This window comes from Sorex fumeus, unplaced genomic scaffold (assembly GCF_029834395.1).
Source record: "Sorex fumeus unplaced genomic scaffold, SorFum_2.1 ptg000098l, whole genome shotgun sequence".
NCBI lineage: Eukaryota > Metazoa > Chordata > Mammalia > Eulipotyphla > Soricidae > Sorex > Sorex fumeus.
In genome coordinates this window covers 58,441,600-58,455,494 of record NW_026606155.1, presented here as the reverse complement: position 1 = coordinate 58,455,494, position 13,895 = coordinate 58,441,600, and the positions used below count along the sequence as shown (strand labels likewise).

The 13,895-nt window shown below is 40.0% G+C and overlaps 1 protein-coding gene across 2 annotated transcripts in view; it reads right to left on the bottom strand.

Annotated features, from left to right (window-relative positions):
* Positions 1-950: 950 nt before the first annotated feature.
* Positions 951-13,895, bottom strand: part of SLC25A21 (solute carrier family 25 member 21) — a 557,492-nt gene continuing 544,547 nt past the window's right edge. For both annotated transcript variants that reach the window (XM_056134156.1, XM_056134157.1), the window contains exons 8-10: positions 7,501-7,682; positions 6,470-6,522; positions 951-2,739 (exon numbers count right to left, since the gene is read on the bottom strand). In XM_056134156.1, coding sequence (XP_055990131.1) covers positions 2,678-2,739; positions 6,470-6,522; positions 7,501-7,682 — 297 coding nt within the window. In that variant the 3' untranslated portion in view covers positions 951-2,677. The remainder of the gene's footprint in view (positions 2,740-6,469; positions 6,523-7,500; positions 7,683-13,895) is intronic.

Genomic DNA, 13,895 nt, shown 5'->3' with positions numbered 1-13,895 from the left:
AAGCAGAAGGAGCAGATGAACTCTCAGGGCCATAGTCTTCCTTTGATCTCATAAAACTCCCATTGACATCTGGAGTTCTCAGTCTGGTGAGAAAATAGACTATAAACTGAATGGAACAAAGATATCAGTCCAATACTTTGGTGGAGACTTTAAAGCCATGCCATATAGGGACCTCTCCTGTTATCCAAAAAAAAAAAAAAAAAAGACATAGGGTACAGAATTATTCCTTATCAGATATTTTTAGGTGGCTACTAGGAGTCTTTTAAAAATATCAATCATTTGTATGGAAACACAATGAAATGTTTTCTTTATCTAAATTAAGAAATCTCTTGTTACTATGCTATTTATAATTTTTCCTAGTTCTTGTATTTTAAAAATTTATTATTCATAGTATCAAAGTTTTCATATTTTTTATTTTCTTCCCCCAGATCATTTTATTACCATAGTTAGTTCACTTAAAATAAATTTTAAAAGACAATAGAAATTCCAAATACAATTTGATACTCAAAACAAATTGTGACTTAAAAAGCTACTTTCAAAAATAAGCTAAGGAAAATGGGATGCGTTATGTTTGCTTTCTGGGATTGCTTGATTTTTTTGTTTTTTGTTTTTGTTTGGGATGGTCTGAATTTTAAATATTATTATTGGTCAATACTGACATATTTCCTCTCTTTCTTAGGGGGTAAAATTATTGTTTTTAAACTGGCATATGCACGCTTCAGCGATTCTTTTCCATATCTGCATATGGAGAGGTTGAAGGTTCAATTTCATGGCTTCTGTGCAAGCAATACTCTGTACAAGGATGAAGAATATTACCTGCAGAATATTACAACAGGAACATTCTTATTTCATTGGGGTTTCCCTACTATTAGTAACCTTCTTATTGACTATTGGGCTGAAATAGAAATTAAAATACATGTTGAAAAGGATGTACAACTGAAGGCTGTGTATGTATATACAGTTTGTCAAAAAGCCTTTATTTTTATACTTCAAATGCTCTAAATTAATAAAAAGAAATAATTATTATGCTATCTTTTATTTTTTTAAGAATTCTTTAGTGACATGCAGAAATATACCATAGTAGTTTAGAACAGGTTGCATATAAAACATGCAGCTATTTTTGTTGACTTCAGCTACCGAAGGAGAATCTTATCAGTATCCAGATATAGAATCAAGTTTTGTATATCAAAGTCAAGGAAATATTTTTGTAGTGCATGTTAGTATAGGAATCTTTGAAAATGTTAAAGTATACTTCTATCTTGAAATGGTTTCATCTTCATAATTCATATCTTAACAATGCAGATAGCTAACGTCACACCTGATGCGGTCACTTAAAACTAATAATCTGGAAACGCAGTTTTCCTCTAACTTCCTTCTTTTCATATGTGTATGGGGATACACCTGGCAGTATGCATGGGCTATTCCCAGCAAAATGACCCAGGCTGTGCTCAGGGGACCATATGTGGCGGTGGAGATTAGAACTGAAGTTAATAGCATGCAAGGCAAGTACTTAACTCCTATATAGCTCTCTAGCCCCTTTCAATCACTCCTGGTGGTGCTCAGTAGAACGTATGGGGTGCTGAGGTCTGCAGGGTGCATGGCAAGCACTTTACCTACTGTATTATCTTTGTGATCAGCCCCCATTTTATCTTAAGAATATCGTAGATAAGTGTTTTGACCAAAGGTATTTGGATGTAGCAGCACTATTGGCCCAAGAAGTGGTTTAAATTTGTGATTTAATGTGAAAAAATTTTAGCAACAAAATTCCTTTTCAAGGGAATTATGTAAAAGAAATAGTTTAAGATAAATTCATATTTCTATTTGCCAAAAAGAATTAAAATATAATGATTTAAAAATATAATCTGCTTTAAACAACCATGCAATACATAAATTAGAGTTAGGAAAATATTGCTGTCATGTATATTAATGAAAATCTATGGATTTAAATTTTAATGTATAACTAACAAGATTCAATATTTCAGTGGATTTAAAAATTTTTTCCTTGTGTTTTTAAATGTTACTTATAGAAAAATTTAACTCCTTAATAAGAACTTTAAATTTTGTCTTAACAAATCTTTAACCCAGTTCTTTGTTGAGTAATTCTTTAAAAATTGACATAGAATGGTTTATTTAAAAAATTTTAGGCATTTCGGGGCTGGAGAGATAGCACAGCGGGTAGGGCGTTTGCCTTGCACGCGGCTGACCCGGGTTCGACCCCCAGCATCCCATATGGTCCCCTGAGCACTGCCAGGAGTAACTCCTGAGTGCAGAGCCCAGGTGTGACCCAAAAAGCCAAAAAAAAAAAAATTTAAGCATTTCTTGGCTTCTTAAAAAAAAAACTTGTCAACATAATAAATTTTTATGGAGAAGCAATTTAAGTGGAGCATACACTGCTGGTATGAGATATATCTGATTTCTATGCTATTTTTCTATTATTCAGTGTATATACTTTATTATTTAACACTTTTATGATTTTATGGATATGACAAAACAAGCTTAAATTGCTTAGGGATATTTTCTGAAATACCCAGATAGGTTTTGTTCTTGACAAATAGTTTTACCCCTTTATTATGTTGCATAATCATATTATAATTGAATTAGTTTAGCTGACTCTAGTCTCTAAGGTGCTATATAGCAAATATCCATGATCAGAAAGGGGGAAACACTTCATAGGCAATCACCAGTTCTCCTGAAGCCATGAGTAAGCATATTCATAAACCAGCAGCATCACTGCACCACCTAGAAAAAAAAGAGTTGGTCTTTAATTGCAGAGCCTGTACAAATGGATGTGTTTTCCCACTGGGTTTCTGAATCCATGAAGTACCACACAGCCTATCTTGTGGGGTTTATTTTATGGTAAATCTTCAGTTCTTGAGCTAAAAGAGATATAAAACGATGGTGGAAAATTTCTAGGGTAATAATCAAGATCACCTGAGTATTCCAATACATATTTTCCCTATGAATTTCCTTTTATATCATTTTTATCAGATTTATTAAGATATAATTTATTTTCAAAGCTAAATAAATATAGAAACATTTAGTCATGGGTGGGTATGTGGTGGTATTTCTTAAACAGAAGCCTTTAAAGTCGTCATAGGCAGACAAAGGTTTAACTTTTTCAGTCCATCTTTAGAATTGTTGTAGTTGCATCCAAGAGCGAAATCTCTGAATGGTGATTGATGGGCAGTCTGTTTTTCTCTTATGGCTTTAAAACTGAATTACAATGTGAAAAATAATTTCTGAGTATTCAAAAAGTTGTGATTGCAAAATTTAGCTACCTTGCAGCCTCTATTGTCTTCATTCCTTTTGTCTACCTCAGCTATATTTGGGTTGACCTTTAAGATTCAGTAGAAGGGACTGGATACTATAGACAATTGTCTTGGAAGAAGCTATTTATATTTATATAAATTTATAAACTTATATACTCTCACATCACTGTCACTGTCCTCTCGTTATTTATCGATTTGCTCCAGCGGGCCTAGTAACGTCTCCATTGTGACACTTGTTACTGTGTTTGGCATATTGAATACATTATGGGGAGCTTTCCAGGCTTTGCCATGTGGGCTGAATACTCTCGGTAAGTAGCTTGCAGAGCTCTCGAGAGGGGTAGAGGAATCAAACCTGGGTTGGCCAACTGGGATGCATGCAAGGCAAATGCCCTACATGCTGTGCTATCGCTCCAGCCTTATACTTATATAAATTTATATTTATATATGAAAGCAAAGAAGCTTTCTAAGTAATACCTTTACAGTAATGATGTAGATGACCAGCCCTGAGGTCACTGAATACCTTGTCTTCCTAAAGCATTTGTATGTGGATGATTTTGTATTTTATTTGATGTAGTATATGTGCTGTTTCCTTTAAGACAATCTCTAGTCATCCCTTTGTCTGTGTGAAAAATATTATAAAATCAAAATGTGGACAATATCTGAGCACAACTTAGAGAAGACTTGGCTGCATGAACAGAAGATTGACTTCTGATGGAAAGAAATAAAACTTGATTTTGATCTTGGTTATTTTGTACACACTACCATATGCGCTCTCTCTCTTTTTAATCTACAGGCCACACATGTTTGTGTAACTATATACCAAAGATAATTATCTGCCTGTAATTTTCATTTTTAACCCATGAAGATACTCAACGAGTCTCCTTTCAGCTGTTGTAGGCCTCTCGGAGTTTGGGCAAACAAAAAAAGGGATGAGCTAGAGAGGATTGTTAATATGTATGTAATTGCTATGTTTATTCTTATTCACTGTTCACAGTGTAATACGAGAACTTGTAGAATTGGGTCCATTCTCAGTCTAGTGCTACTAGGAGTTGAATCCACAGACTCAAAGATGCTCCTTTCTTTTTTTTTTTTTTTTTCTTTTTTATTAGTGAAACGACATGAGGTACAGTTGTAGATTTACAAATTTTTGTGCTTGGATCTCGGTCATACCCCGATCAAATACCCATCCCTCCACCAGTGCCCATTTTCCACCACCAGGATAATATCCCTCCCCCCCCATTCTCCCATCCCCCCATCCCCCCCTGCCACTGTGGCAGGGCATTCCCCCCTGTTCTCTCTCTCCTCCTGGGCGCTGTGATCAGCCAAAGAGGCATTGAGTGGCGAACATGTTCAGCCCAGTCTACTTTCAACCTGCATCTCCCCTCCTGGGAGGATCCTCCAAACACCCTCCACTTGGTGTTCCCCTTTCTATCTGAATTGTCCTTTCCCCTAGAATACCCAGCTGGCCTCTAAGTTATGGAGTAATTCTCCTGGTGTTGCTCTCAAAAGATGCTCCTTTCTTAAGAGGTACCTAATTGTTAATCAAATAGGGCTGCTCAGAACATTAAAAAAAGAAGATGGGATCTTTTACCAGAAATATCAATGAAATTCCAGATTCATATTTCTTTTTTACTGCTGTTTGTCCCTCTTTAAGGAATAAAAAATCTTATCTTAAACTAAAAGGTCTTATCTTTCTCTTTACCTTTCTTTCCTTTAAGACTGCTGCAAGTTGCCCATTTGGAATGGGAGTGGAAGACTTGTTCTTGAATGAGAATTCTAGTTATTCTGCTTTGTTTAGCCTGAACAGTAAGGTCAACTGTTAATTAATTAATTGTTATTAATCCCTTCCATTGGGTTAATACACAGAAACTCAGGACACTTTTCGCAAAGTAATTTAAAATCTAACCAATCATTTTAAGCCTCTAACAAAACATGGGGTAGGATTATTGAAGAGTTTAGGAATTAAGGTTCCAGTCAATTACTGTTTTAGCTAAACTCTCCCTTGGTTACCACCCTTTTAGGCCTATCTCCTCAGAGAAAGCTGGGTTAGGAACAGTGCTATGATTTACTCTAATACTAGGTCTACCAGAAGTTTTATACTGTGTGGTGAAGGGAGGGAGAGTTATATCAAATCACCAATATTCTTTATTATTGGGTTTGGTTTTTTTCCTCTCACACGGCCAATGACTAACAGAAGGCAGGTCTAACTAGCAAATGCAGAGCAAAACCCATGCTAAGGAAGTTTGGAATAGATGATCAGGAACTGTGGACGTGTTTTCTAAATACATGAAAGTATGAAATGCTTACCAGCATAAATTTACAGGTTGGTAGAAATGTTGGTTCACTGGGTCGGGAGCTACAAAAAATGTGCATGTGTGTGAGTGTGGTGGGAAGATTAGTGTTAAAAGGGAGAAGTGGGAAAGGGAGAGAGAGAGAGAAGATTCTAGGAAAGATCTCCAAGATGTCTGAATGAATGTAGCCTTGTTAAAAAAAAAAAGTGTGCCCTGTACTTCTGTACTTACTCACAAGGTTCCTTATAATACATGACTATTTGCCCAGGCGGTTGAGTCTGCAGCAGTTATTTTCTTATCTATTTACATAGAAGCAGCTGACTCTCCCTGTGGGAATGGCAGCTGGCTTTTTGTGGGCTGTATTCCCAAGGGAAGGAAGGCCCTGAGCCAGGAGCATCCACTGTCTTGCTGACAGAGCCCAGGAAAGTGAGTGCCAACCTGCAGTTTTGCCACTTTCCAGAGGTGATTGTGAAGACAAGTGACTCCTACTGTCCGTGGAGGCACGTTGTTCTCTGTCTCTCTTTGAAATGAAGAGAAGCATGAGAAAAAGTTTTATTGGGCTGATGCCTCCCTTATTGAATATCCTCCCCTTCAGTCAGAAGTCAGCATGTGTGTATCTCCTCGCTCCAACTCCCACTGGCTGTGGGTCTTGTCTTATTCACTTAAGAAGGTTTTGGTTCTATCAACTCCAGCAAGGCAAGAAATAGTACCTTATAAACAAAGGTAGAACATTTGTAATGGGCACCTTTAGTATTTTTTATTCTCATATACATCTGTGTATCTTCAAGGTTTTCATCTTTCAGTGAGGTAAACTTTCATTGTATTGCTGACAGAAACACATAAGGGAAAAGAAAAAAGAAACACCAGAACAATGAAGAAGGAATGATTTAAGTAATAAAACATCATTACCTGGTCCAAGCCTCATAATCTTGGGAAGCAGGCCTTTGTACAAAGCTAAAATCCTGTAATGGCAAGGGAAAAAAATACATTCTTACACTGAAAATAAAATATAAAGTAGTGCCTTGATTTTATTGAGGTGGTAACCCAGAGTTTACCAAAAAAAAAAAAAAAGGTTTTGAAATTATGTACATCCCAAACCAGACTGGCTGAATAGTTTCTGCTGCAAATTGGATGAGGGAAAACAGTTAACCAACTCTTTATTATTCAAGTTATGATGGTCCTTTCCAATCAGAAATGTGACTTTCATCAGTGAGATGATTTTTGCTTTCAAGATAGGGCTTAATTTTAAGGCAGTTGTGTGTAAGGAAAAATGGCTTTTGTAATTGCAGTTAAAAGACCCACAAACTGAGTCTTACATAAGGAAATGTGATGTTGGTTAGATCAAAATATTACTTGTTTACTTAGAGTAACACTTGGGTGAGGAAAGATGGAGAGACAGAAATCAAGACTTAAAACTGTAAGAAAAAGATATGCTTTAAATTCTTTTTTTTTTCTTTTTAGGTCACACCTGGCGATGCACAGGGGTTACTCCTGGCTCTCCACTCAGGTGCTCAAGGGACCATATGGGATGCTGGGACTCGAACCCGGGTTGGCAAACTCCCTACCCACTATGCTATCTCTCCAGCCACATGTTTTAAATTCTTAAAACTCCCTTTACAACACATTTATATTTTGAGTTACAGTCAGAAGACATTTTTCTGCCCAGGTGTTATGTATAGTAATGACAAATGAAAAGTTCATCTTAGAATTCAGAGGCTTAGTATTCAGTGGGGCATTTGGTATGATGGTGAATTATATTTCTTGATGAGCTAAAACTGTGTTGCCAATATTTCATTTCGTGTTCTTGCAGTTTGTATTTTACAGCGTTCTGGGACACACACCCAGTTTTGCATGGGTTTCATGCTCCCAACAATATGAAAGGAAGCTTGATTTGGTTTTAAATGGAGTCTGGCACATTTATGAAAACAAGAATGCGTTACCCTTCTTCCTGATAGACTGTTGCCATCGTTTTCAAACAGGTTCTGTACTTGATCTCTCCGGGAACTGGCTGAGGCCCTTGAATTCTACTTTTGGCAACATCAAAGGGGATGTTAATGATGGAGGCGATGGTGCCCGAGAGAAGACCGATCCCAAATTTTCTCAAAAACTCCAAGGTTGGATCCTAAAAGAAAAGAAGAATAAAATAACAGAAAGGGAAGCGGAAGCCCCTAACTCAGTGAAACACTCTAAAGCAATATGTATTTAAGCAGAGCAGTGCACTCCCGGCACCCTCCTGTTATTCCAGCGGAACACATTAGGATTTCCTAGGCTGGAACTTGTTTTCTTGACAATCCCATTGGCTATGTTTTTACACATGGTCTAAATTGCTGAAGTACACATTTCCTCACACAGGATTTATAAACACAGTTCATAAAGAAAGACTGGTATGGCATATGGGGATGATTTGTATAATTGGGCTTCACAATGTACTTAGTATTACTGTATCAAAACAGGAGAAATCCAAGCACACTATTAGCTAATTGGCCAGAATATTTTACAAATGACAGCAACTTCCACCATGAAGCCTACTAAAATGCTCATTTGTGTGTAGACCCCCAAATGTTAAATTAAATCAAGGCTACTCTCGGTCTGCTGCTATTCCCCTCCAGGTTTTTTGCATTTATTTTCACGTGTAGCTGATCCACTGTACTGAGAAGTGCTAGCTTCCTGTTATTAACAAACCAACTTGGGGAGGCAGCAAAACAGCCTCTGACATTCTGTGCATTATAAACAGTAGTAAGTCGCTGGACTAATTGGCTGAAGAATTTACAATCCATTGTTCTGAATCTCGTTCCCCCTTCATTGCAAAGGAAGAAAAGGAGAGGATCAGAGAGGCAGAGATACAGAACAAGAATGAGGGAAGGAGGGAGGATATGTCTGTTTGGGGTTGAGGGCGGGAGGGAGGGAAAGAGAAAAGTTATTCTTTTCATTTGATTTAGGTTCTTCACTTTGGCCTGATTTTCCAACTCTCCCTGCTCTGTTTTCTGAGATCAAAGTATCTAATTAGGTTTCATATGGGGAGTCACTTTTCTTCAGCCTATTTTGTGCCCAGTGAACTCACATGCTTTGTTATAATGAATTTGCTGGGAACTTCTCATTATGTTTCAGCCTTAGTTATTACCAACGGTAAGCTATCCATGGAGAAGCCCTGTCCCTCACTGTCCTCTCTTTTAATCAATATTTCAAAAGCATCTCCACAGAGGAACACTATAGGGCAGTGCCACGATGCTATTTTCTCTGGCAGGAGAACTAATGGTGGGGTGCCACTGTGGGGCATACCTTCCGTAATTAACAAATATCAGGTCAGATATAAACGTTGTATGCTCTCAGCTGCTACAGGATAAGAAAACTTCTGAAACCTCTGAGATTTTCAACTGAACAAGAACCATATACACCACTGTAGAAAGTCCTATGTGGCTAAGCATAAAAGGCAAGGGGTTCGGTAATAATTTTTGGATCTGGGCCATACAGGTGCCGGACAGGTTTTAAGGAGTTTAAAATGAACAGGGTTTTAAACAACAGGGTTTTAAACCAATAGGGTGCTTCAAAAGGAAAAATAACGCAGAGAGTGAGGTGTGTTTAAATAATCCCTCCTCCCTCCATTTCCCCCCTTCACTTATAAGGGAAGAAAAATGCTTTTCTGTTACCCTTCTCTATGTGATGCAGAAACAGACTTGCAGCTTGAAAGCGCAATAAAGTCAAAGTCAGTCAGATCAGCTTCAGTCACCAAATGGTACAGATTCCAGAGGACAGAATATTTTTAACACCTGCTTTACATTTTATTTCATTTTGGTCTGATCTTTGAGTAATACAAACATTAATAGCAGTAAAAGTGCTGTGAGTCTCATTTGTGGAATAAAATATAACAACATGAGGCTCACACCTAGGGACAGTAGAGACATGGGCCAGGAAGAATGTTCCATAGCTGGAAGCCTGCCTCATGAGCAGAGGGGAGAAGGCAGCTGGAATAGAGAAGGGATCACTAAGAAAATGATGGCTGGAGATGGGAGATAATGGGAGATGTGCTGAAAATAGATAATGGACCAAACATGATAATCTCTCAGTATCTGTTTTGCAAATCATAATGCCCAAAAGTAGAGAGTATGGGGAATTTTGTCTGCCATGGAGGCAGGGGGAGGGTGGGAAAGGGGATGTATACTTTGGAGATTGATGGTGGGGAATGTGCACTGGTGGAGGGATGAGTGTTTGATCATAGTGTGATTGTAATCCAAACATGAAAGCTTGTAACAATCTCATGGTGATTCAATAAAAGAAATAAATACCAAAAAAATGTGCTGTGAGTGTGTAACCCTCTCAGAGATGTATAGTATTATTATCTACTCTGTTTTCTATGGACACTATGCACCATGCAGTGTCTTTCACACCTCTGACACAGCAAAGCTTCTTTTCTTTTTCAATTAAAAGCAAGTGTGAGATGATGACTTGAATGTACACTATCCTTTTGGGAATTTCTGGGTATCTTGACAAGCATACATCCTCTATCTACTTAGGGATCAGCACGGGGGATGGAGTGTCAGCTAAGGCACTGAATAAAGTTCATTGTGCTGAGAAACTGTTCGAGACGCAAGCTGGTAGTCTTTGAGCATCACAGTGTTCACTGGTAGGAATATGTACTGAACCTGAATTTCTATTTGTTTGCCAGCACAATATACACTCCCATAGAGATCTCCAAATCCAGCTGTGTATTAGAATCTCATGGGAGCTTTACAAATCATGGATGCCAGGGTCCTTGTAGAAAGAGGCTACCATTTGCTTCAAAAATTAGGATTATTTAAAAAAATTAGGATCGTTATTACAGATTTACAAGGAAAGGAAAAGTTAATTTTGTGGATTCAAATGGGTTCTTGATAGTTTACAGACAAGTTTTGGAGGGCAGACAATCCTGGAGAAGACTGAAAATTTTAGGAAAATTGTGTGGAAAGAGGAGACAAGAGCCTCTCTAATGGCTGTGGCACAGAAGACATCCAATGGGTGACCCCTCCCAGGTGATCTGAGAGATACAGAATTGCTAGAAAATAGCACCACCTGCCTTGGAAGTTGCTCTGATGACAGCTGGGAGAGGAGGGTCTAATAAATAAAAATAAATAAATAAAATTGGTGATCTCACTAGGACACAATATACAGGTGTCTAAAAAAGATCACTTAATCACTTAACTTCCCATTAGTCATAGATTTGCTCGAGCGGGCGCCAGTAACGTCTCCATTTGTCCCTGTCGCGTGCTAGTGTAGCCCAATGGCATCTGTTCGCTCTGGGAACATGAAGAGCCTCAAACCGATCGTTCATGATTTTTTTTTTATAATTTATTTATTTATTGAATCACTGTGGGAAAAGTTACAAAGCTTTCAGGTTTAGGTCTCAGTCATGCAAATATCAAACACATTTCCCTTTACCAATACTTATTTTTTACCATGAAGAACCCCAATAAAACCCCACCCCCACCCCTCCCAGTCCCTGTGAGGCAGATGAATTCTAGTTAACACTCTATCTGCTTTGATTAGATTCATTGTTTCAATAAAAGATTCACCACTATTATTTAGAGTTTACCACCCCCAAATCAGACATGCTGAAAAAGCATTGCGAAGTGATTTGCTTTCTACAGCTGGGTTCAAGAATTAAATGTTGGTTTTGGATTTCTGCTATTTTACTTATTAACCCTGGAAGTATTTCTACTGAAAGTCAGATAATTAAGAAATTGGTTTCTGTGCTCTGGAGTCGTGGCCGTGCCAGAGAGCCACTCGTGAGGGGCAACTGGAGACCTCGGTAGGGCGTGACGGACGAACCGAAACGCCCCCCTTCCCATGAGGCTTTAGTCGTCCCCACACCCCTGGCTCATACCTGCTGTCCACAAGGCTCCCATGAGGCCGCCATCTTTCTTTCCAGAGAGGAGAGGGTGAATGGGGCAACACCCTTTCCCCTCCGGGCAGACATGATGGCCTGGATTAACGCATAGTCCTTTCACTTTTCTGCTCCAAGCTGCTGGGTTCTGCATTAAGTCCTTGTGCTTCTGGGGCTGTGGCCGTGCTGGAGAGCCGCTCGTGGGGAGCAACTGGTGGCCTCGGTAGGGCGTGAAGGACAGACCAGAACGCCCCCCTTCCCATGAGGTTTTAGTCGTCCCCACACCCCCGGTTCATACCTGCTGTCCACAAGGCTTCCATGCGGCCGCCATCTTTCTTTCCAGAGAAGAGAGAGCATCGTTCATGATCTTGATGAAGAAGTCTGACCATCTGGTAGGTGGGCGGCCACGCGGTCTTTTGACATCCTGTGGAATCCAGTCGGTAACAGCTCTAGTCCAGCAGTCGTCTTTATATCTCATTACGTGACCAGCCCATCTGATTTTTGACACCTTGGCAAACGAGACAGCGTCCCTGATTCTTGATCGTCAATGGATGTCAGAACTCTGGATTCTTTCTCTCATTTGAGTGAAACGTGATATTCCAAGCATAGCTCTTTCAATTCCTCTTTGGGAGACCTGAATAGCATTCTCATCCTGTTTGCATAGGGCCCAGGTCTCTGAGGCATATGTTAATGCAGGAAGAACAGTGGAATCAAAGAGATGTGCCCAGAGCCAGAGGTTCTTCATCCTCTTAGTTATTTCTTCGATGTTCTTGAAGGCGTTCCAAGCCGCTCTCTTCCTCCTGCGCAGCTCGGGTGCCAGGTCATTTCTCATGTTGACTTCTCGACTTAGGTACACATAGCTGTTGCATTCGGAGATGGTCATTCCGTTGAGAGCGAATGGGGCGTCAGGAACGAGGCTGTTTCTCATAAACATTGTCTTTGTAAGATTCAGCTGTAGTCCTACCTTTCCACACTCACGGTCAAAGTCGGCCAGCATTTGTGCCACTTGGCTGATGTTTGGTGTTATTAAAACAATGTCATCAGCAAAGCGGAGGTGGTGTAGTTGCCGACCATCTATCTTCACTCCCATTCCTTCCCATTCCAGTCGTCGCATGATGTTCTCGAGGGTAGCGCTGAAGAGTTTCGGTGAAATGGTATCACCCTGCCGAACCCCTCTCTTGACATCAATGATTACTTCTTTGTAGAATGGTGAGATCCTGGTAGTGAATCCGCAATACAGCTCACGGAGGATCTTGATGTATTGGGCTTGAATGCCCTGATTGGCTAGGGCTTCAATGACCGCTTCTGTCTCAACAGAATCAAAGGCCTTCTTTAAATCAATGAATTTTAAACAGAGCGGCATCTTGAACTCTTGAGAAACCACAATGAGCTTGGTTATTGTGTGGATATGGTCGATGGTGCTGAATCCTTTGCGGAACCCTGCTTGCTCGCATGGTTGTCCTTCATCTAGTGTTCTGCCAATCCTATTTAGGATGACTCGAGTGAACAACTTGTAGATGACAGACAATAGGCAGATCGGGCGATAGTTGCCAATGTCATGGATGTCTCCCTTCTTGAACAGTAGTACGGTCCTGCTGGTTTTCCATTGGGATGTAACCTTGCATTCAGACAGGTAGCATGTGAAGAGCCGAGCCAGTGTATTGATGAGTACTGACGGCAGGTTCTTCAGGTGTTCACGTCTGACCTTGTCTGGGCCCGGTGTTGTTCGTTTCTTTACCGACGAAATGGCGTGTCAGATTTTGAAAGGGAGAACATTGAGAACGACAAATCCATCCTGTGGAATTTGGTATGTTGGCAGGTGGACATGGCTATCGAAGAGATTTGAGTAGAAGTCATGGATAATCTTCTCCATTGTCGTTCTGGAGGATGTGATGGATCCATCAGGACGTCAGAGGGCAGTCATCTTGGTCTTGTAGTTGGCAAAGGACAGACGGGCGTTACGAATACTTTTCCCAGCTTCTGCCGCATCTACCAGCACTTCTGCTCTTCTCTCTTTGAGGTCTTCCTTGATCGCATCTCTGCACTGCTTTGCGAGCTCGGACGTTAGCTTGCGGTTGCCTGAGGCATGTGCCAAACCACGCTGGCGAATAAGCTCAAGAGTTTTCGAAGACAGGCTTTTTTTGTGGCTATCTCTCTCTTGGCGTTCCTCGCACATTCATGGAGGTGCTGAACCAGTCGATCGTATTCCTCGTCAATGTTGTCAACAATGGCATCTTCCCATGTTGCCACAATAGTGCCAAAGAGCTCCCAGTTTGTGGTCGTTCTGGGAGTTCTCTTTTTCAACTTTGCAGCGCTTTCTCCCCGCTCTGTGAAGTAGAATTTTGCATGAAGGAGACGGTGGTCCGATCCCGTTCAGAATTTTGGGACAACAGCGACATCAGTCAGGCAAAACCGTCGATTGAATATGATGTGGTCTATTTCGTTGTGGAATGGTCCAATGGGAGACTCCCATGTCCA